Source organism: Loxodonta africana, chromosome 1 (genome assembly GCF_030014295.1).
Source record: "Loxodonta africana isolate mLoxAfr1 chromosome 1, mLoxAfr1.hap2, whole genome shotgun sequence".
Classification (NCBI taxonomy): Eukaryota; Metazoa; Chordata; class Mammalia; order Proboscidea; family Elephantidae; genus Loxodonta; species Loxodonta africana.
The window spans coordinates 136873329-136898224 of record NC_087342.1 but is presented as its reverse complement, the minus strand read 5'-3'; the positions used below and the strand labels follow the sequence as shown (position 1 = coordinate 136898224).

Sequence of the window (24896 nt, the reverse complement as noted above, 5' to 3'; positions counted from 1 at the left end):
CTGGTGGTTTTGAACTGCTGACTTTTTGGTTAACAGCTGAGCTTTTAACCACTGTGCCACCAGGGCTCCAATTATGGAATAGCATGTAGCAATTATTTATTTCAACTAATAGGGTAGAAATTCTTATGATCCCTGGACTCTGAATAAATTCTACAGCAAGTTTTGAAAACTCTACAGGAAGTTTGTTATTTAATTATAGAAACCGTGGCTTTTTTTCACACACCCTCAATATCATTTACTTTAATTCTTCTTGTACAAACATAGACTCAGGACAGATTTCAGAGTATGAATTACTAATTGCTTTGCCAGTATAGCTTTTATTTATCGGCTCTGCAGAAGCCAAATAGCACTCAGAATTGCTCGCCCTTCGCAAATGATTCGGAACTGCTTTTTAGGGCACACAGAGGATAGCTTTTTTTCTTTTAATTATTTTTTAGAGGATAGCTTGGCTGTGCAGAGTCTTGCTTGTTTCTGCTACATTTTATGTAAAGACAGTAGAAGTGTAAATGGTTGTAACTGAAGATTATCAAGCCAGTCTCTCATAGAGATAAAGCAAAAGACTACTGTGTCACATTTAGGCTTTTGTAATCACGGCAGTAATTTCTAAGCACCTCTGAGGGCAGATTTTCTGCTGTAAAATCTTATTTCCATTACAAGTGTCAGCTCAAGATAGCCTTACCCTGTGTAGCAATGTTTTTGACTACTGATTAAACTCTATGCACAAATAGGATTTCAAATCAACTGTCTAAGAATTCTAAGGCCTGCATGATAACTCACTTATTTCAGGTATATCAGAGCCCATAAAATTCAGGGGTAGCAAAAGGTTTGGGACACTTCTATTAGAATTTGAACAGTGAGGCTAGTTCATTTCTGCATTTATTCATTCAGTATTTACCAAGTTTCTTACACATTAGGCACCAGACTAGGTATTGGCATACAAAGATGAAAAGGACATGTCCCTTGTCTTTTAGAAGTTCTTGATTTTGTGGGAGAGGCAAATTGGAAACTATGTAGTGGTTCTGTAATAGAAATATGGAACCACTAGAGAAAGCTTCACAAAAGAGAAGGTTTTCATAGATAAGGAGGGTTTTCAAGAAGGAAAAAGGAATTAGCATGTAGAGGGAACACCACATGAAAAGGCATGGCTGTGTGAGAAAGCCTGGAATATTTGAGGAATGGTGAGCCGTCCCATTGTGCTTTAACAGTCGGGGCACAGGAAGAAAATACAAGAGCAGGAAATGGAGAGGCAAACCGGGGTCAGATACGGAAGGGAACGCATCTCTTCCTATGAAACTGACACTTCGTCTTATAGTGTAGACAAGGGAGTCATTGAAAGGGCAGTGAGCATTACAGAGACATTCTATTATTTATGTTTTAGAAAGATCCATCTAGAAAACAATTTAAAGGATAGATTAGAAGAGACAGATTGAGGACAGGGACGCTGTTGCAATTCTATAGGCTGGAGATAGTACGCTAACTTGAACGATGGTAGAGGAAAGGAGATATATTAAAAATAGAATCAAAAAGATTTCATGACAATTGAGTATAGAGAGTGGCTCTGAGGTTTCTGGGTTGGCAGTCTTGAGTGGGCAGGATGAGATACATAGGGGAACAAACTGAGGTAGAAGATAAGTCATGTTTGGGGCATGTTAGATTTGCGATGCCTGGGGGCATTAGAAATATCTGGCAAGTGGTTGGAAATACAAGCATGCAATTTAGGAGAGCTTTTTTGAAGGCTAGAGATCCTGGGACTCACGGACACGAAGGGTGATAACAGGCAGTTCTCAGCGTGAATGTGAAAAATAAAAGTAAGGCTGAGAATGGAACATAGTGACACTCACGTTTAGAGGATGAGCAAGATTGTACAAGGAGCCAGCAAAAGAGATTAAAAAGGAGCTGTCAGAGACAGGAGGTGAATACAGCAAGGGAGTTCTAGGAGCATTTTAAGAAGGAAGGTGTGGCCAGCAGGTGACAACAAAAAAAATGAGAAAATTCTGACATTATGAGGAAGTTATCATTGACCTTGGCAATAGACGTTATTTCAGAGAGAAAACTGAACATGCCTGTGGGTTTAACGAAGTGAGAAAAGTCCTGATGAGAATGGAAGGGTTGGGGTCTCCAGCACAGGAGAGAGGGATGGAGGGAGACTGAAGATAATTTGGGGATAGCCAGAGTAAACTTTCCCAAGGTGGCCTATATTTTCATTTAGTGTAAGGGTAAAGGAGGTAGGTTAGGGACTTGAGAAGAAGAGGAAGTTTGGGATAGATATTTCAAGAGAAGGAAAGGGAGGTAATCAGAGTAGACTAGATACTGATTCCAAGTTTCTTACAATTCTTTTATCAAGATTCTTCCAATTCTTGCAATTCTTTTATCTGGGGAGGTGCCATCTGTGGGTGTTCCTGTGTATCAAGGGTCTTGCTAATGTTCAGACTGATGACAGAACCAGAGGAAACTCACCAACACCTCCTTTGTGTCTCTGATTTCCTCTCTTACAGTCAGGACAAGAAGGGTCATCCCAGCGGCCTACACCCACCCGCATTCCTATGTCAAAAGGTATGAAAGCAGGAAAACCAGTAGTGGCAGCTCCAGGAGCAGGAAATCTGACCAAATTCGAGCCTCGAGCTGAGTCTCAGTCTATGAAAATAGAGCTGAAGAAATCTGCAGCCGGCAGCACTACCTCTCTTGGAGGGGGGAAGGGCTGAGGGCAGTGGCTAAGGGGGTATGTTGTGCAGATGCTACTGCTGCCGTGAAAACGAACCTTCGTCTGTTAGTGCCAACTCTTTACATGTACTAATTTAAGGTTTCAATAGCTCGTTTATAAAATAACCAACTAATAACCATGTGTCTTTTCTAATCTGTACATTTGTTTCGATACTAGGGAATAGAACTAATTGGCAAAAATACTGTTTGCAGTGTGGTTTTTTAAGGACACTGGGCCTGAGGCAGGACCTGGCTTCTAGCCCAAGTTTTGCTTCTAGACAAGTGGACACATCAATCAGTTAACCCACCTGAGCCTCAGTTCCTTCATCAGTAAAATGCTGGATCACAAGATCTCCAAGGCTGGCTCCCATAGTTCTTAAATGTAATCCAAATTTAAAAGCCTTGTTCTACAAATTTTTTTTTTTCAAAAATGCTATTATGAAATAGGAAATAGTTTTAACAGTTGTCATTTGCCTCTATCAAGTCCTGAATTTGCTTCACGTGCTGGAAAAAACATCTCATGGCTATCACAGGGTCTGGACTTCTAAATTTTTCAAAAACAAAAGCCTCCAAGATGATTTCAGGAAATAAGTTCAACATGAAATAAAATGGAAATGAAATATGGAATCCCCAAAACAGAGTTTTACTTATTTGTGTGTGTGTGTTGTAAAAATTTTGGCTGCCTCCACAAGATTCCCAGAATTTCATAGACAATAATTTGAGAACCATTAATGTCAGACTCACACTCTATTCAAGTGTGCAACTGATTTAAATTGTGGGGCAGTTTGAATAGAGCTGCCAAATGGCCCTTTTAGCTCAACAGAGATTGTAATGGATAGCAAATAGCAGAAAGTAAATTCTCAGACATTAATGCCAGGGAGGAGGGGGCGCGGGGAATGACATCGTAAATATCTTAATTGAATTCAAATATTATCCTCACTCAAGTGTGGACTTAACTTGCAAATGTAGAACCAGCTCATGATTTGGGATGTGTGTATCTGTGTGTGTGTTTGAGTGTGGTGTGAAGAAGTGATTATTCCTGTCAGTTTTCCTTGTTTGTATCATTTTCATTAATTTTAAGCATGCTTTTTAATAAGCATGAAACAGGGTGAATGCAAAATGCCAGGTGTCTTTGTAAGGAGATTAACCATGTTAAAGTGAAAATTGTGCTTCTTAGTCAAATAACCACAAATGAGCTCAAGGCTAATAACCCGCAGCTTAGCATACAAGGTCTCATGTCAGCAGCACCTTTGTCCAGTTTTTTGAGTCTATTGGGTGAAATTTACGAAAATGCAATTAACTACAAAGTTACAGATTTTTTTTGTTTTTCCATTTCTGAATTGTGAGGGTCCTAACATTATTTGGATAGTATCTGTTCTTGATATGTATAAACGGGCAGGTTAAAAAAAAAAAAAAAAGGTGTGATCAGTGTTTATCATCATACTTCATGATAAAGAAGCCCTTCTCTAAGTTTATTTCCAATCAGATTTCCTATTCCTTGCAGAACTTGGACTCCAATGGTGGTAGATGCCTCACAGTATTTGTACTCACTTTAAGCAGATCTCTGTTACCTATTGCTCATCAGTTCTCAGCATATGTAATAAAAAATGTTGAGCAACCATGTTGCTAAAGACACGCCATAATAATGGGATTTTGTGGTAGAAGGAGAGAGAGAGAGAGACCAGGAAAATAGGTTGTTTATGAAGTAAGATTTCAAACAAGTTTAAACAAGAGATTTTGCCATTTAGAATACCAACTTGTATTTGATTAAAAGGGAAAAAAATCCCTTTGGTAAAGTGGATGGCCAACCCTTTCAAAACAAGGACATTCAAGTATTCAATGTTACTGCACCATAACATACTGAATTTGAGCAAATGAGGGTGTCAAAGAGCCAAACATTCCATTCCTTTTGACTCTACCTGCCATTCTGCAGTGATTTTTATCATAATGTTATTACCACTTGCTGTTTTTGCTCACATCATCTTACATGGTTTCCTCCTGAAGTCCGTACCATCAACAGGGAAAGTGCTCCGACAGACATAACAGTGCATGTACAGGATGTTTATACATCTGGACCTTGGAACAGAGCCACCTACAAAGTACAACTGCTAAGAATACCTGGCAGAACAACACATGCACTTTTCAGAAATGATAGAGAGCAACCACCATGACAGTTTTTTCTTTGTAATTTTAGAATCCACTCTACACTTATTGGGTAGATTTGCATTAAACCACATACTAGAAATGAAATCCACTGGGGATAGGAGGTGGAGGATTAAATGCACTCCAACTTCAGCTTTCATTTGTGAATATAATGTTTTTAAGATGCAATTTTATGTGCTTTTGTAGTACTGAATAGGATTACAACATTAGAGTCTTTTCCTTGTCCTGAAATGTATTGTCTAGTTAAATAAAAGGAGTCTTACCAGGACTGCTATGTACATCTGCTGCTTAGGTCCCACCCTGAGAAAACACAGGGAGAGGGTGCCATCTCCATAGACTGCAATGTGGATGGTGCCCCCGGGACCCTGCAGGGCACAATCTGCACAGCTACAGAGAGGCCCTGGTCCTCCCCTCCTGAGAATTATTTTAATGTGCTGACTATTTCAGCGCACTATAATGGTGGCCACTTAGTATGCACGGCACCAGAAATGTTCCTATATGGGACAGGGCCTTAAGAGTGTTTATCGTTTCTTGAAAATGTGAGCTTCATGTCTAGGGCATCTGCTTAGGCAAGGTTATTCAGTTTCTACTGGCATTTCTATTATATTTGCAGTGAGGACGGGTTGATGGGTGGCAATTGGGCTTACTTTAGAGAGTCTAGTGTATTCATTGAGGGTATTACCAAATCCCTTACATGAATATCTTCAAGAAATAAGAAATAGCTTCGATGTGTAGTCTAGGAGAAAAATGATTTGTTCAATTATATATATGGGAGAAATGAAAACATGTTGAAGACAGTAAGGCATAAAAAGAATTGAATTTCTCACTCCCTCATAGAGTCAGAATACTGGGGAAGAGGGACTTTCCTGTTTGGGAAAACCACAGGGTGAGGAGAGTGCACTCATGTGGGAAGTGGGAGGGCAGAGAGGGGAAGAGGGACACAAAGAGGATTTCCCAGTAAATTGGAATGTACAAATGTTCCAAAATTTCCCCAACCCAGATAAAAGTTTAGTGTTTTCTTCCTACCTGCTCCTCCGGGGTTTCCAAGGAGGGGCTGGTGAGTTTGAACTGCCAACCTTTTGGCTAGCAACTGTATCACTTACCCACTATATCACCAGGGCTCCATGTTTATAACAGGGTAATGTAAATGCTGTTCCTTGCTGAGCCAAGTATTATACGATGATTACGTTTCTTTTTTCTTACCACTTTTCATTCTTCAAAAGAAAACGGCTTTGTTTTTCATCTGCTTGGTTTTCTGTGTACTTATCTTCTTTATTTTTCAAATGCTCCAATAGATGTGCCAAACATCTATCAATAATTTTTATGAACACTTAAACACATCCCTTTAATATTTTTCCCTGGAAGCCTTCCTAGTTCAGCCCTCTGTTTCCCTACTCAGTCTGGGCTGGTTGTCCTCGAGGCTGGCTGCACAGTTGTTGTCCTCTTGTCCTTTTGCCTATGTTAAATCCCGTTTCCTAGATTTCTTATCTTCTACTTTTGTTTACCTACCTATCATCCAGCTATGTGTCTATCTATCTATCTGATTTATCCATTTTTAAAGTACATCTTCCAGTAGTTTTTAGGGAAAAATCCTTCCCTCTCTTCCCTGGCACAGGCTACCTGCATTCTGGAAATAGATCAGGAGAGCTGGGATGAGAATCTCACACACAGTTCAGTTTGTAAACTTTTTCACTCCCCTGCATTCAGTCTATGCCTCATCCTTGCCCATTCTTGTGCCTTGGTCTAGAACTTCTCTGGGTCAGTTTTTCCAGGAAATAAATCTCTAGCCTCCTATAAGGGTGAGGGGTAGAGTTAGGTTGTGCTCCTCTGTCTTAGTGACCAAAACATCTATCTCCTTTGGTTCTCCCTCTACCTCTCTAACTGCTCCTCCTCAGTCTCCCTTGCTGGCTCCTTAGTTTATGCATACATCATAAGGGTTGATGTGCCCCATGTTCTACTGAGAACCATTTTCCTACTCTTCATACTCACTCTGGTTATTTTGTGTACTCCTATGGCTTCAAGTAACACCCGTGTGCTGATGGCTCCCAAACCTCTATCTCTAACCCCATATCCAACTTCGTACTGCACATCTCCAACTCAACTTGTCTAAAAGCTGTTCTCATAACCTCTCCCATCTCCCTTTCAAGTCTGTTCCTTTTATTATTCTCATCTCAGCAATGATATCCTCATCTACCCAGTCACCTAAGCTAAAAATCTGTAATGTTGGGCTCCTCCTTCTCTCTCACCCACCAAGTAGAGTCATTCAGCAAGTCCTGAATATTCTAATCCCCTAACATCTCTAACAGCTGAACCCACCTTTCTATTCACCCCTTCACACACACACATTGCCTGAGTTGAGGTTTCAGTTACTTCTCATTTAGATTACTCTGATACTCTTCCTGTCTGATCTCATACTGTCCAATTTCAAAATTCTCCGATTCATTGTTCACTCTGTTTTCCAAAGTGAAAACTGACCACATTGCTCCTGTATTTAAAAACCCAAAGGTTCCTCATTACATAGAGAATACAATGCCAACCCGTTGGTATGGCACTCAAGACTCTCTGTGACCTGGCCTCTCTACCTCTTCACTCCTCTGGGTGCCTTTCCTTTTCCCTTGTCCGGATCCCTGGACTCCAGGCTTATAGGATTGCTTGCATGTCATAGCATTCCACCCTTCCTTAACTTGCTCAGCTTGTTCCTTCTGCCTGGATTGCCCTTTCTCCTACCTTTATTTCTGGTGATTGTGTCCTTCTCTGTTTAAAACCTTTTTTAAAAATTGCCTCCTCTAGGAAGCCAAACTGTTATTTTAGAATCTGTCTTCGGGTTTAAAGGTCTGTCCATTGCTGTAAAAAGCTTGCCACTCACCGTAGAGAAACAAAACCAGAGCTGAAGGATGGCAGGAAGTTTGGGAAGAAAGAAGTGTTTTTGCTTCCTCCCTTTTTTCCTGCAATGCAAGCCTGTGAGAATGACACGGAGGGAACTGACAAATCATGTGTGGAGAACATGAAGGTAAAGAGATGGTGGAATTAGAGGAAATCCGGTCACTGCTATTCTGGATAGTGTACATTACCACTTTTATTTCCTCCCAAAGACACAATGGCACGTAGTGGATGTAAAACAGCCAAGAGTCCTGGACTGGGGCATTTTCTTCTCTGAAGCCATCACATGTACGGAAACTAAGGGGGCCTGAGAGCTTTCTGTGAGGTGTAAACATACTTGAATGAATTATGAATGGCCCTTTCCTCACCCTCTTTGACTCTCCCAGAGGAGCACCAAGGGCATTTTAGGAAAGACAAAGTTGCAGGTGATTTGTAATGAGCTTCAAGTTCATGAAGGACCCACTAAAACAGGGCACAGAGGATCTTATTTTAAAGGACCAAACAACAATAAAAAGCAGGACTCAGATTTAGGATAGATATCAAGGTGTACATTCAGAGAAGGGGGATTGCTGAAAAATGGCCTAATACTCCCTTCTACCACCAAATATCGTGTAACGTTTGGCAAATCACCTTATCTTGGCTTATAGTTTAGTGTTTAATGATAATCTGTTATGATTCCAGTGTTCCTTCTTACAGCCATAATATGATATGCTTTGCTATTGTTTAGCAAGCAGCTTAAAAGAAACTGCTATGCTTTTTTAAAAGAACTAATGATTAACTGCTTATCTGGTAAAAGCATTGTTGACCTCTCTACTTGCACTAAGGATATGTATGTATGATGAAGAGATATGCAAAATCACAGAGCTCATTACAGCTGAACCAGACCTTAGAGATCAAGAAGATAATTATTGTTAAAGATAAAACAAAAGAAAAATCCTGAGCTTAGAGACATCTAATCATTTATTAATGATGAAACCAGGATCAAAAATCAGGTCTTCAGTTTCTCCCAGTTCATACATTAGTTCATATGATAAAACTACTTCAAGTGAGCCAAGTGTATATTCATACATAGACTAAATCACCCACACTCACTGTGCCAAAATAATATTGCCAAACAATTTTGAGATATTGAAATATTTACATAGAAACTATAAGCATCAAAGTTCTTCAACAATGCTTTGGTGAATATCGTTGTCCTTATCTAAGAAGCACAATGACGTCAATTTTCCATGCAATTTTGTGACCAGCCATAGACTTAGATTAACCTAGGCATTTAGCATCTGTGTCCAAAAAAAGTAAGAACATGAGCATGCTTAGCTCATATACTTATCTATTTTTTATTTATAATTAATGTTATTGGTGGGAGAATTATTTCAGATTTGATTGTATGGGGAAATAGAAATCTATGTGAGAGATAAAGGTTACGCTCATTGCGGTTGAGTCAATTCCTACTCATAGAGACCCTATAGGACAGAGTAGAAATGCCCCCATAGGATTTCCTAGACTATAATCTTTACAAGAGCAGATTACCAGGTCTTTTCTGCCACAGAGCAGCTGGTGGGTTCAGACTACCAACCTCTTGGTTAGCAGGCTAAGTGCTTAACCACTTCGCCACCAGGTCTCCAGGTAAGGATTCTAAACTAAAAACCAAACCCACTGCTGTGGAGTCGATTCTGACTCATAGCAACCCTACAGGACAGAGTAGAACTGCCCGCATAGAGTTTCCAAGGGTTAGCAGCCAGGAGCTGCACCACCAGGGCTCCTAGATAAAAATTCGATTGCTCCTAGATAAGTCATAACTGTGATTGCTGGTCACTCCTGCAACCTGGGGAGGTAAGGGAATGATTTGATCAATGGTAGCATGGGAAATGTTTTGGAAGGAAGCAAATAAACTATTAGGTGGTTGAGAAACCCCAAGAGAGCTTATATCATCTGGTTCAAAAGTTTCCTGGAGCAAATGACAGAACTGATTAGCGGAAGTATTTTTAATTAGCTGAGCCGAATCCAAAATAAGAAATACAATTCCAAGTCAACAGAGGAAGTTTATTGCATTTCCTATTTAAAACAGATGTTTTATCAGAACTCTGATTAATTTCTGAGTGTGATAATAACAGTACTGAACCCTAAAGCAGTTTATGAAAATGAGAACCTTAAAAGTAATAATATCTAGGTACTCCTACTTCTAAAAGGTATATAGAACATAGGACATTTTTGAAGGTGGATGAATTGCCCTGAGAGCAGCAAGTTCAATGCTGGGGTTTGATAGCTGGTAGAGAGAACAGCACTGCCCTAAGGTGGCACAATGCTTTCCAAGCAGAGGACCACAGAGCATGGAATACAGGCCATAAATCAGCCAAACTGATATAAATTCCAAGAGGAGATGTTTTACATAACATGGGGTGCAGTCTTCCTTGATGAAGCAGCCTTGCATTGCTGATGCAAAGTCCTGCTGTAGGTTGAACTTCTGCTATGTTTTATCTTAGGTGTGTGAACTTAGAGTCTAGTTATTAAAGTGATCTGGTCTCATTTACTAGAGCCAAACCAAAAAACCAAACCCAGTGCCATCGAGTCAATTCCGACTCATAGCGACCCTATAGGACAGAGTAGAACTGCCCATAGAGTTTCCTAGAGCAGATTTTGAAAATTCAGAGAGCTCAAGTGTTCCCTTGCAGAGAGTTTGGCAGAATATAAACACATGCATTGCTTGGGAGGGAAGCATTGACTTTCCAGGGAGTACATCTTTCCCACTGGACAGCCAAGGACCTTTCCTGAGAGGATTCAGAATTCCAACGTACTGCCAGGTTGCCCTACTTTAGCACTCAAGAGACAGTCCCCCCAGATTTCTCCCTAAATTCCATCTGGTGCATATAACTTTGGATCTCAAATAATCTGGCTGGCCAATAGTTCTGGAATACCACTCAAGGATGATGAATAGTAAGGTCAGAAATCAAGGCAAGTATAATTAGGAGTTGATAATATATTGAACTTCCTTTCCATGAAAGTTATCTAACAGCTATTGTAATAATTAATTCATAAACCACATCATTGCACGATGATGTCATAATAACGAATAATGTTTTTAATGTGTTATCTAAAATTTCTTAAGGAAGAATCATCAAGATAACATTTGAGACAAACATATACAGGAAAATGTCTGTAAATGTATTCTGGCAAACTGTAAATGCCAAAAGTACGGAGAAATTCAATTTCCCCATGTTTATATGTGTATTAAGATTTAGGGTTTTTTTTTTTTCTCCGTCCAATTAGAAAAAAGTAACTTACCTCAGCAAATGTCTGAATATCAAAAGGCCCCAAATTTAAGTGCTTTGCTGTTTTGAATTTGCTAATAGAGAGGGTGACACATGGGATCACCATGAGTTGGAATGGACTCAACACAACTGATTTGAATTTTTTTGTTTGTGTTAATAGAGATGGTAATTAACTCTGGCCTTTTGTTCCAATCTGCCCGTTAAATACTCTAGAAATCACTGGTGTCAGAAAAATGATATCTGTAAAAAGAAAAAAAAAAATTATTACAGAATTATACCTGATTTTACCAAGGCGACTTAGGGGCCCCAAATGACCTATATTTGAGTCTTGTTCTGGGATGAAATGAAGGACAGTAGGAGCTGGAATGAAATTTGCTCACTGGCTTTATAACTTTAATACAATGTATAACATTATTTTATCAAATTATAAAAAAGACAGGATGAGACTTGGGAATGCTAGCACTTTTGGAAATTCTACCTTTTTTAAAATTTAAATATAAATGATGACATTACTCTCCAAAGCATTATTTTTCTTTTACTGGTAATCATGGACTCCACATGTATCAGATAGATTTCCTACGTAACATGCCACCACAAAATTTAATGGCTTAAGTTAACGTTTTTTATTTCTCAAAATTTTGTGTATTGGCTAGTTCAGCTGAGATTTGGCTAAAACATAGATAATAAAGATTTAATAAATCTGTTTAATAACTTTTAACTAATAGAGCCATTAGCATAAAGATAAAAAAAACCTGTTGCCATCAAGTCGATTCCAACTCACAGTGACCGTATAGGACAGAGTAGAACTGCCCTGATAGGATTTCCAAGGAGCTGTTGGTGGATTCAAACTGCTGACTTTTGGTTAGGCAGCCAAGTTCTTAACCACTGTGCCACCAGGGCTCCTAGCAAATAGATATTGTCTCACTACTTCTAAAAACAAGATGAAGTATATTTTCATGTATATAAAACAAAATACTTTAGGCTTAATTATATTCTTTTAAATAAAGTTTATATAATTTATACACAAAAATATTAAGCACTATCTTTTATTAAGTAGAATTTATATAAAATAAACTGTTATCTGATATTGTCAAGTATTTCTAAGACATTCCAGTTAGTAACATAATCTGATTACTAGGATTAGTATATATACCATTGATGGGCTGCCAGTTTGTTAATTTAAACACAATAATAAGATGTACTGGTTCACCCAGACCTTGTTTCTTCTATAGTATGGAGCCTTTTGCCGTATGTATTTTCACCAAATTCTAATTCTGAGAAGCTATTATTATTATGGAGAAGACAAAATGCTAGGATTAAAAGAAGGCAACTCTAGGAATTAAAGTTTATAGACTCAAAGAGAGCAGAAGATAATGTGGCAACACAGAAGTTAGGCCTGCAAGAGGCTTTACAGACGACCTCTAACTCCTTGGCAGAAACTTCCGGTGACCTACTTCAGAGAAGGCGTATATAGGGTCACCGGGAGTCGAAGTGAACTCAACAGCAACTGACGTTTACTAGCCTAGCCCCAGAATTTGTAGTGAGGAAACAAGGGCACAGGTATTCTGAATTACATCCACATTAAGAACGATTCTGAATTTGACTCTTAAATTTGTGTTGTCTATGCTTTCTAAAGGGACAAAAACTGGAGAAGATTCTTTAATTCTACTAGGGAGCTTTGAGAGCTAGGCCCTCTTTATATTGAAATCTACTAGAGAAAAAAAAGAGAAAGAAAAAGTGGTTAGTAGAAAATACTTAATCTTAGACCTTGATTTCTAACTACATAGTATTTCAATTAATTTTTTGCCTGAAGCTTTTAAAATATTTCTAGGCACTGAACAAATTTAAGGAAATTCTTCAAATTGAAAGAATTTTTTAATGACAAACATGAGAATGATTTTAAGGGTTTCTGTTGTAGCGAAAAATTATGTGTGTCTTAAAGCTTTATAAAATCTTTGTAGCCAAATATTCCTAAGTATAATAAACGTATATATTTCGTTTTAACTTTGCTTGCTAGTATAATAAACGTATAATTTCATTTTAACTCTGCTTGTTTTTTTTTGCTAGTCATCTCAAATTCAAGCCAAAAGGTTGAGGGAAGGAATGGAAATAGTTCCACCTAGTGGTCATCTTGTGATAAAGATAATGAAACCAATTTAAAATATTTTCTTTTTTGACAAAGGATCATCTACCATACATAATTTGCATGAACTTATAAAATCATGACATAAATTTAATTAATGTTTATTTAGTTGTTAACTACTTAAGTAAAAATAAAATGAAAATCCTTGGCATTTGAAATTAAAGCAAAAATAATGGGTAGAAATTTCCTCACGCTATTGATAAATCCTGACGTAAGTTTCTGTATTCACTGGTATAACACCGCCATGTGTTGGCAGGGAGGTAATATATTTCTCAGGCAGAGAAACTAGCTGAGGTTTAGTTATTTTCTTTCATCTGCTCTGTATAATCTCAGGAATGGCAGGATTCTCTCATTTTTGCTCACCACTGTAATTCTATGCCTAGAACAGTGCCTGGCATGTAGGAGGGCCACAATAAATAGCTCTCTAATGAGCAAATGAAAAAATGATGACATATATTCATGGAGGCATAAAGGTTAATATAAAAGCAAAATTTATCAAATATAAATATTAAAAATCTATAATGTGGCTGGCACTGTTCTAATTACTATTTCAATGTATTTTTTATTGACTTTTATAAAATATATTTAGGTTTCAAAGGATATACAGAATGTTGGCACTGGCAGAAATGAAACAGTCAAAAGCGAGTCATCTGGGTTTACTGAATTCTTAAAAATGAATAATGGGATATCCTTATTAAACTCAAATCCATACAGATAAAATAAGAAATTACAAAGGTGTAAATATTTTTCAGAACAGAAAGAATGCTATCTGGGGAACAGAGTTACTTACAGGAAGCAGTCTAGTTTCCTACTATGGGGCTTGTAGGTAGTAATTACTACCATTTTCAGTTCTTTCCTTGGGTACAAAAATTGACTTAATATTGTTAGAATATTAGACATGGTTTCTAAAGGGCTTTAAGAATCTTGGAGATAAAGCACATATGCTGATAAAAAGTTACCTTAGTAAAGCACTGCAGGAAAAGTTATTGGGCTCATGTACATATCTGTTTTTGTTTGTTTTGTTGTTTAACATCATGGTCTCTTTTTGAAATGACGTGTTATTGATCTTCACAGAAACTACTAATTTCAGTTCCAGTTTAAATGAAAATGTCATATCTTTCTTTTCTTTATAGAAAGCATCATTATTCACCAGTTACGTATGAACTCCAGATGAAATCGGAAACCAAGCACATACTGGGTGTGTGTACTTCCTCTTGATCCCTGTGAATGGATAGTATTTCTACAGCCTTCCATCATCACTAAGGTCCTCCATGCTACTGATTACTGGAAATAATTTACTAATTCCAGTGAATTTTTTTTCCAAAGATATAATGTAAAAGCTTAAAATGGCCTTGTTGATATGAAAATAGGTAGCAAGAGCAATTCAACCTTTGTGCCAAAAGAATTTTCTCTTCCTTTTGCAAAGCTTTCAGGTCCATGGGCACACGCTATGTTATTTATTTTGATAATACACTTTGTAACATGATTTTTCCCCCTAAAATGTTTCCTTTTTCATAGTCTATGGCACATATATCTGTAGAGTACACTGTCATTTCCTCAAAGTGTTGATTTTTTTGCACTCAGATGGTAACATGTTATTATTTTCATTTTTTAATGTGTTATTTCTGAAGGAAATAAAGTACAACATTCTTTATTTCCTGGGGTAAATTCAAAAGGTAAAATTTAGAAGCAGGAAATTCTGGAAAAGATTTTATCGTTGCTTGTATAATACTATGGTTCTGATGATGGTTCTATACTACACAAATAATGCTCCACTTAGGAGCTTAATTTTAAATCCGTAAAACCAAATTGTGAAGCTACTGTTTCCGGTTTTCTGTTGCCAAAATCCTGGATAAATTGATTTTCACATAGAACAAATTTATAAAAGGAGATGTGTGAGTTTAACCCATAACAGTTGCAGGAACAGTTTCAGACTGACAGCTCGGTTATTATTTCTGTTTGCATTATTTACTTCTAAGTACATGGGTAATAAGGCTAGTGATATCAAGATTTTCTCACAACTTACCCACATGAATATAAAAACTGACTTAGATAATGTCAGCATTAAAAAAAAAATCACCAATGGCATTCTAAGATAGAAAATTTTTTTTCTTCTTGATAGTTGATGATTTTGACAAATCTTCAAAATCACATATACCAGCATGTTGGAAAATATATTCTTTAAAGATTAAAACAACAAGAAGATTCATTACTCAATTATCAACATAAAAGCTGCTTTGAATTTAGGCGTATGTGAAAATGTGCATCTGAAGCCTACATGAAACCCTAGTAATTTTTTTTTTTTTTAGTCTTTGTTAATGTGGACATGTTTTCAATAAAGTCTTTAAAGATAACACCAAGACAAATTAAGAGTTGACACTTCAGTTTCTGATTGCAGAAATCATATAACTTTACTGAGATTAAATAAAGAATGCTTTTTGAGTGTCACAAGGATAACTAACAGCCACACAAGAAAGACCGTTGGCCTATTTCTCCGGTGTACAGGCTATATCCGCACTCAGAGAGGGGAATCCACGCTGACTCTCTGGAACAGAAAAATTAATGTTGGATTTCTTCCTTGTGTAACCCGGAAAAGTTTTCAAGTATACTTTTGTGAAATTGATAAATCATATTCAGTATGTATTATAAATTAAATGACTATGTTTAATGTTAAAATTATCTTGGATTTTCCTAAGTAAGAGAAATGCTAGAATAGGCTTGTCCTAGCTTGAATGATTGTGACAGCATCACCTGACCCACAGAGCTTTTGGTTACTGATTAAGAATTAACTAGGGTGTGTATGTGTGAAAGTTTTTTAAATTGTCGTTACTGGGTTTTGTTTTCCAAAAATGCTGAGCTGTAATGGCATTTTCAATTGAAAAAGGGTTTTATTTAGTATTGGTATATATTTTGACTTACAGTTAAGTTGCTTATTTGCCAATGTTTATACCTCTGATGGAAAAATATTCTGAAATATCACAGATAACATTTGCGGCAAATAACTTTTTTCTTAACTCGTGGGAATATTATTTCACTAATAGTGAAAAGTACAAGATTTTAAATACTTCTTGACTTTGAATTTAACATTACAAGTAATTTATGTATATTTGGATCTGAAGTTGTTTTTCTACTGAGCTTTAATGAAATTTGGTATTTGCAATGAAGAATGATGATGCAATCAGAGTCATCAAATGCTCAGCCTTTTTTTGTCTAAGCACCATGATTAAGTCCTGTGTCTTAACCCAAATGGGATCGAGCTGAGTCATAGATGACTAAAAGTAATCAGATTAATTTTAAAATAAAACAATAGAATATGCAAAATTAACAGAAAACAGAAAAACTGAACAGTTAGATCCGTATCTAATGAATAAGCAAACAAGCTCATAAGTAGTTATATCCCAACATCCGTATTTAATTGAAGAAATTGCCCTACATGCAATCTTGGTACCATTCTAGGCTCACATAATTTCTACATCTTTTATTGTAAATATATATCCAATCATCAGTCTAAATGGGAATCATTTTTTGAATGAAATAATTGGAAATATTTCCTGAAACTTAATATTTTAAAAAAATATCATAATCGGTGCTTCCAGCTCAAGGTGCCACAGATGAACTAATCCATACTTTTGCCTTTTCTTTTTGAGAGTGCTTTTTGAAGGTATCTTCTGTAGACTTAAAAAAACATATTTCATAAATATTGGATTCCAATGAAGATAGTGGATAGAGTAAATATTCTGGAAGTAGATGCCTGGAATATCCAAAAACATGAAGAATTCATTATATCCTAGGACAACCATAAAAACAAAACAACTGGTTTATGGTGTGGAATATCTAGTTTGAGCGTTAACAGAGATACCAACACTATGGAAATAACTCACAGCTTCTCAGAGTCAGCGGCAGAGCAAGTGTAAGTGGTGTGTATCAGGCCATGAAGTACCTTTGTGCTTGGATTCTCATGAAAATGCATAAAAACATGGCCAAACTACGACATGCTCATGAATTTGATGTGCAGCAAATCTAAAAATAACAACAGTGTAAAATGGAAATTTAAAAAAAGCACAAATGGCACCTGAGGCATATGTCCCCCTCTGGGCCCCCAGAGCCACGTCTCTGCTAAAAATAGTAATTAGAAGGTAAAGACGAAAACAAAAATTGTAATAAATTTATAAAAATTGGGAGAGTTTGGTAGAAATAACTTTGTCTTAGTGACTATCAATATCTATTTTCTTAAATTTTCAGCATCTACTCTATAATTACAAGATGTGATGATAACAGTGTTACTTAGGGAAAATGCTGTAGATTCATAAATTTGAACAAAAATGTTATAGGTGCCATGACATTTCTGGTGTTATTTTTGGATATATTATTTTGGGAGTTTTACCCTTTTTATTGGCAGATTTTTGCTCTTTTAATAGTACAAATGAGCATTTATTTAATCCAGATTTTGTTTTAAAAATACCAAGCATTAGCTTTATCAATATAAGAGGCTTACAGTATGATCATATATTCTTAGAATTTTTGTAGGCTTAGTGGACTTTAAAAAACAAAAGAGTGCATTCAGTAGTTTTGAAAGACATTCTATCTTCACAGCACTCTTAATTTTGTCTCGTTTGAGTTTTATTAATTACACGAAAAGTTTATTATTTTTCACTGAAGCCAAGTGAATTTACTAATATGTACTTGTCTTTTATATGTAATACCCTGCTTCCAGTTCTTTACAGATTATCGAAATTACTTAACAAACAAGACATTCTGTTTCTTCCCAAGTCAACCATGTTTATTAAAATCTCACCAGAGTGAGGAAAAAGGACAATTGTAATATAAAAGCATTGTGAAATATTCTTTTTTGAGTTGAAACACAATCTTCATAAAATTAAAATCATTTAAAATGAGTAGTCAACCTCTCATTTAAAATTGTTTGCTTTAAAATTAACATTTTCTATGAATATAGTCACTTTCATGGTGCATAAGCAGAAGCAGTACAGCAGCTTTGGAGGCCGGTGAAATTAGGTCTCCCTCAAAAAGCCAAGAATCAGGCAGCTTTAGAGTCTGCCAAAATGAGGGATGCCTTTTCTTCTGAGTTACATCATAGTTTATTTAGTAGGATGACAATGACAAGACACCACAAATGAAAACTGGTTAAAGGGTTTCACTCACCCCTTTTCCTTCACCAAACACATTGTCAATGGACATTCAGATATCACCCACACTGCTTCTGCTGTCAATCTACAGGTAGACTTCTTAGCAGAGCAAACATTACTACGTTTTTTCAGCAGTACACAGCCCAGCCTTTGCAGAGCCAATTGGGTAATGGTTCCAGCAAAGTTGGGTGGGGGTATGGGTGGGATTGTGCTCTGATGCCTTCTATTTATCAATTCTGTGGCAGAACTGGTAGGCTCGTAGCTACTTCCAGCCCTAACTTGGTTTTGCCTTATTTGGAACAAAGAAGTGGGTTTTTCCTATTCATTATTTAAAGATAGATCTATCAAAAAATTAGAGAAGAAGGCTGTCAAAACCAAGATGTTTTCTGCAGGAGAGTTGCAGGTCAGTGAGCAACTGGGGATCTCAGACACTCCATGGGGTCTCTTACGACAGGCAGTGTACTGTATCTGCTTAAATGGGTTTTTCTCTTGACCACTGTTAGATTAAATGAATCACCTGAGCTGCTTAGTTTGAAAGCTATTGGTCCAATCCCCAGGGGACCGAGACCACGGTCATAAAAATTGCAAAGGAAGGAAATGTCTCCAGTTTTGTTTTCTTTTCATTTCCCATCCACTTGTGCTCCACCAACTAGCTGAGGTCTACTCTCTCAGGAAGAAGAGGGAGGAGAAAATGGATTCTTTGTACCTTCATCCCCTTGAGCTCAGGGATAGAGTCACCCTTAATGAGCAACACGCTCCTCCTCCATTGGTTAGGGAAACAGAAGCAACTTTCCTGGGCCCCATGCTTTTTGGCAGTAGGGCACATTGCACCATACATTTTTTTTTTTTTTTTGAGTGTCATTAAAATCCACTATTGAAATTTGTCTTTAATGATATCCCAAGGAACCTATGAAAGCTATCAACACTGAGGCCTCCCTTCAAATGGATTACCTTGGGCAATACTCACTGACTGAGTTGTCCCAGACATAGCAACCTGATCTGCAGCTATTGTGTTGGAACCCAGGTCCCTGGCCTGCAGTTCCCAGAGAATCAGTCCTCATTTCTGCTCTCTTCCTCTCTCTCTCTCTTCAGGTTAACCAGTTGTTCCTTAATCTCCCTTGCATTATCACCAGTATTTCATACATAAAAAATCTTTAAGGAGAATTTTTTTTTTCCTCTTCAGGAGCACTTTCCTATTCCCTACACTTGCCCCATTCTGCTTCTGGCATTTGTGCATAACAGTGTCTCCCAGTTCGACCATAAGCTTCTTAAAGGTATGACTTGTATATGCTTCACAGTGAATATAAGACACAGGATAAATGTTTGTAAAATGAAATATAATTCCTACTAGGGAGAGGCCTTTTCCACTCTTCCTTCAGCTGCCATTTCTCCTTTCCCCCAATCTTTACAGATGTTTTTCGTGATCACAACCACATTCTCTTTTTCAGCCTTTCCAGCTCTCAGTACACATTTGTTTCTCCTCCTTGAGAAAAAGCATATGTTTAGTCAAAGTGGTGGGCTATTTATAGGCACTTAATTATTGACTCCTAACCCCGAAGAGTTGCTCCTTCCAGGGTACTCTCTGCTAGATCTTCCTTACCAAATTATTCTGGCTGCTGCTGCTTCCCTTTCAGAATCCTTTGTATTAAATAAGGCTCTCAACAATCACTTATTCTAAGGGAAGGCATGCTCTCTCCAAAGACAAGGGGCCCTCCTATTATCAGGGTACCGGATGGTCTATGCTATGTTATTCATTTTCCCTTCATCATGAAGCCAAGTATTGGTTCCCACAAGGAGCATTGGTGCAACTAGGTCATATGACATCGACCTTTATAAGTTAACAAACTAAAACCCAGAAATGGAGGGTACCAGAAACCTGTTCCCAGGGCAACTGCAAATTGCTGAGATCTTGCTTGAGAGAAAGAACATGATCACATTCTTTGGATCATGTAGGATACACAGTCTTGCATGGCATTAATATAACTTGCAGCATAAGGTTCATTCTTTATTTTTGATCCTGTTCTCTGCTGGGTAGAGAAATACAATATCATTCAGATCCTAGGACCCATTTCCTCACAGTTTATAGAGCTTGACATCATAAAGAGGATGAGGTGTGGTACCTCCTCTGAGCACCTACCTTGTTCACACATCTTATATGGCACTGACCTCATTATATTTCAATTGTTTGTTGGCAAGTTGTCTCTCCCACTAAAATGTGAGTTCACTGAGAGTAGGTCAGGTCAACAAAATTGAGTATCTTTTATGTTCTAGGCACTTTGCAGGTGTTGGAGAAATAGAAGTGAATAAAAACTGTTCTGACCTTGAGGAGCTTATATCTAATAGGAAAGACAGACGTAAACAGGTATTTTTCAATACTATATGGTAAGTGCAAGGATAGAAGCATATATAAGTTGCCTTGAGCTCAGAGAGCAGCTCTCAGCTCAGCCTGAGGGGACAGAGGAAGTTTCTTCAGTTTGGCTGCTGACCTGAATCTTGAAGGATGAGTGGGAATTAGCAAGGCAGTTTCAGTGGAAGTGGGGTCTGAAGTCAGGGAACAGAGGGTTGCTAAGTGATTGGGTTGAGGAAGTGTAGTTAGTCCAGATTATTCTTTCCAGAAGATTCACTGACAATAAAAACGATGTTGTGGAAGTTTGTTGAACCCCGACCATGTACCTCAAAGTGTGCTGGTCAGAGGGAGGTCATGAGAGGTCTTGGTCTTTGTTGTCATGACTGGTTAGTTCCAGTAACTAAAAAGCATGTTTCACTTCTGAGAATCAACAAAAGTTGACTTCACAATTAAGTCTATTTTGTGAGGGCCATCCTTCAAAAATACCCTGGAGTTATTTTAAGAAAATAGATAAAATCATAGGTAGTAGTGACCCAACTGTTTCAAAAAACAAATAAAATCCCTCCCCCGGGACTCCCAATAATTTAACACTTGGAAAAATAGAAAAATGTAAGTTTAAAGTAAGTATAAAAATAGTCCAAACATACATTCTGTAGAGGATTTACATTTCTTAGACCTACCTTCCAGTATCTCTTGATGATTGTCATAGAATAAGCAAGTATTCTCCTTCACCCTCATGCATTTTAAAAATAATTAATTTCACTATAATATCTGTAACAGATGTCAGTTGTCTGTCAACCTAAAGATGGCTACATCATATTTGAAGGGAAGACATTATCTATAATTGATGGTACCTACTGGAAACCCTGGCGGTGTAGTGGTTAAGTGCTTCAGCTGCTAACCAAAAGGTTGGCAGTATGAATACACTAGGTGCTCCTTGGAAACCCTATGGGGCGGTTCTACTCTGTCCTATAGGGTTGCTATGAGTGGGAATCTACTTGATGGCAACAGGTTTGGTTTGGTGTTTTAATTGGAAAAATACATGCCACAGGGATGTAATCAACTGAAACATTCTATGGAATGAAAATCAGGTAGTCTGAGGTCTCATTAGAATTATATTCTTTCATTTAACAAAAGTGTAGAATTATGAGAAATGGAAATCTTTTTTCCTCTCAAAACAAAACTCTTAGGTAGTCTTCTATGGAATTTTGGTGTCATTGCTCTTACCTCTAGTGAGACTAACCATTAAAATAGCCAGTTTGATTTGTATTTCTGAAACTGACTATGGTTATTCAAAGACTTGCAAAATCTCTCATCACATCACTAATAACCGTAGACTGATCAAACAATCTCTCAGTGTGAGAACAAAAGGATTTTCTTAAATGCCTAGCCAGAAGAGTTCAATAAATATACTACATAAAAATCAGGAAAAGGTCAATTTTAATAGAAGCAATTTTTTAAAATCCGTTTGAATCAATCTCTGATGCAATAAATGCAAAAAATTAATTTTATTATGAAATTCTGTTATCACTCTCCTAAGAATCCTGAGATAATTAAAAACAAATAGCATTTAGTCCCACCAAAGTTCTCCAAGGTAATCTGATTAATTGACTAGAGAAAAAAATTTTTTTTGCTGCAAAAATACACAAGTAAAAATACTATCTAATGACTGAAAGGAAACCCTGGTGGCATAGTGGTTAAGAGTCTGGCTGTTAAACAAAAGGTCAGCAGTTCAAATCCACCAGGTGCTCCTTGGAAACCCTGTGGGGCAGTTGTACTCTGTCCTATAGCGTCACTATGAGTCGGAATCAACTTGACAGCAACGGGTTTGGTTTTTTTTTTGTAATGATTGAAAACTATTTCCAATCACAAAGAAGTTTCTCTTAAAACTATGGCACTCTTCTCAGCGGTCTTCAACTTCCTTAAGCATCATCATGCTACAGGTAAGAAGTGGTTTGAATATGATTAGAAACTATAAGGACTAAAGTATCACCAATATCACACAACCAACCATCACTGGAGCGTAAAATAGTAAAAAAAGCCAGTTTTAGTTTCCTTTTTTTAGTTCTCCAAGTCATTCAGTAGTTACTTTTCACGGCTTAAGATATCCTATAGTTTTTTCTTAAGGTTCCTGTTTACTTCATTCTGTGGCTTAAACACAGCAATTGAACTAAGAAATGAAAATCTCCAAAAGCTACATACATGTACCTTTTCAGATTGTTGGGTCTGCATCTGTTCTGTCATTTTGGATTTACTTTTATATTGGGGCTCATGCATTCTTTGCACACTTACTGTGGTGACCTGGTAGTGAGAATTAATAAATGCTATTTTTTTATTTAGATATAAATTCCACATTTACCAGGAATCAGCAAACCAACAATCATTTAAATAACACAAATAGAATCTAAATGTATCATTAACACACATACACATGCACATACACACACATCAGTCACTCCTAGCAACCACAGTTTGAAAATGCATATACTGGTAATACATTGTGAGAACGACCATTCTCTTTTCTTGCCCCAGACAACACTTTTTAAACCCCTACTTCAACTGTAAATGAAAAACTACCTAGTAAGGACTATCATAAAATAATGTGTGACCAAGGGAATCACAAAAATCTAAGTCCCCTGAGATAATGATGTAGAAGTGAAAGAACACGTTAGCTGGGTAAAAAAGCATATTGTGGTGGCAGGGTAGAGTACTGGGAAAGGAACTGGAGGGATATCAAGAGATCTGGGAAAGTAATTTCATCCCTTTGGCCCTCACCTGAAAATGAAAATTTCAGACAAAAGTCTAAGGAAGCTTTCAGTTCTACAAGGCCATGTTTCAGTCAAAATGGAGTTTCTAATAAGAAAGAAAAAGACAAGGAGTTACCTAATCTTTCCTATGAACATACAAAACTAAAGAAAAAGGAAAGCAGATCAATACACCATTATCACTCAAGACAAATACAAAAAGATTGATGAAAAGACCATTTATATGGAATGCTGGAATAGCAAATTGCTTAAGAACTATCACATTTATTGAGTATGATGATACAGGCAGAAATGGGGAGAAAACCTTGCCTTATGCTATATAATTTCACATTATGCCCAATATTATTATATGTATTTTTACTAATCAACAGACCTCAGCGAAATAAAAGGACTCCATGCCCTCCCCATCAACTGTGCTGGGTTGTTTTTCATTTGAGCCTGAGGTTGAAGGATCAAATGAAATATAGACCTAAGTATGCTACAGATGGAAACCCTGGTGGTGTAGTGGTTAAGCGCTATGGCTCCTAACCAAAAGGTCAGCAGTTTGAATCCACCAGGTGCTCCTTGGAAACTCTATGCCTTGTATGCTGCGAAAGCTGGACAATGAATAAGAAAGACCAAAGAAGAATTGATGTATCTGAATTACGATGTTGGCAAAGAATAATGGAGATACCATGGACTGCCAGGAGAACAAATAAATCTGTCTTGGAAGACGTACAGCCAGAATGCTCCTTAGAAGCGAGATGGCAAAACTTCATCTCACTTACTTTGGACGTGTTATCAGAAGGGACTAATCCCTAGAGAAAGACATACTTGGTAGAGAGGGTTAGTGAAAAAGAGAAAGACCCTCAACAAGATGGTCTGACACAGTGGCTGCAATAATGGGGTCAAGCAGAGCAACAATTGTGAGGACGGTGCAGGAGAGAACAATCTCTCTTCTGATTATACATGGAGTCGCTGTTAAGTCATGTGAGATCAAGATCAAGCAAGTCAGTAGAGAGCACTAAGCCTTTAAAAAAAAAAAAAAAAAGCCTTATATGCCTCCAAAACCTGCCAAACAGATATTCGATTGGCTCACATCTTATGACATGTGGTCATTCAGAAAAAAATTTAAATGCAAACTATGAAGATCAAACACCCTTTAGTTTCCCTTTCCCTTAATTTCCTTTCGAAAGTCTTACCTGTACCTTATTTAAGAAAAAGAAAGTTTGAGCATTTGTTTTCAGATAATGCAATTTCATCTCTGGTCTGATTTCGAAGAAGTCAGTGTAATGTAGATTGTATATACATTAAAAAATTACAAATAATATATGTTTATTACCGAAATTTTGGAAAATACAGAGAAGTGCAAAGATGCAGAGAAACAGAGAAACATTGCCCATCCTGTCAACAGAAGTTACCACTATCTACTTTTTAGTTGGGCTCTATATGTCTATACTACCGTGGTATCCTGATTTATTCACTTTTTATATCCTGAGAATTTCC

General features: G+C 37.2%; 1 protein-coding gene across 3 annotated transcripts in view; it reads left to right on the top strand.

Annotated features, from left to right (window-relative positions):
• The window catches only part of FILIP1 (filamin A interacting protein 1), a 236788-nt gene extending 221055 nt beyond the window's left edge, over positions 1-15733 (top strand). For 2 of the 3 annotated variants that reach the window (XM_064288091.1, XM_023544335.2), the window contains exon 6: positions 2496-4787. In XM_064288091.1, coding sequence (XP_064144161.1) covers positions 2496-2702 — 207 coding nt within the window. In that variant the 3' untranslated portion in view covers positions 2703-4787. Of the gene's footprint in view, positions 1-2495; positions 4788-14288 lie in introns of those variants that run through there. The other variant, XM_064288095.1, reaches the window with a different exon arrangement.
• Positions 15734-24896: the final 9163 nt, after the last annotated feature.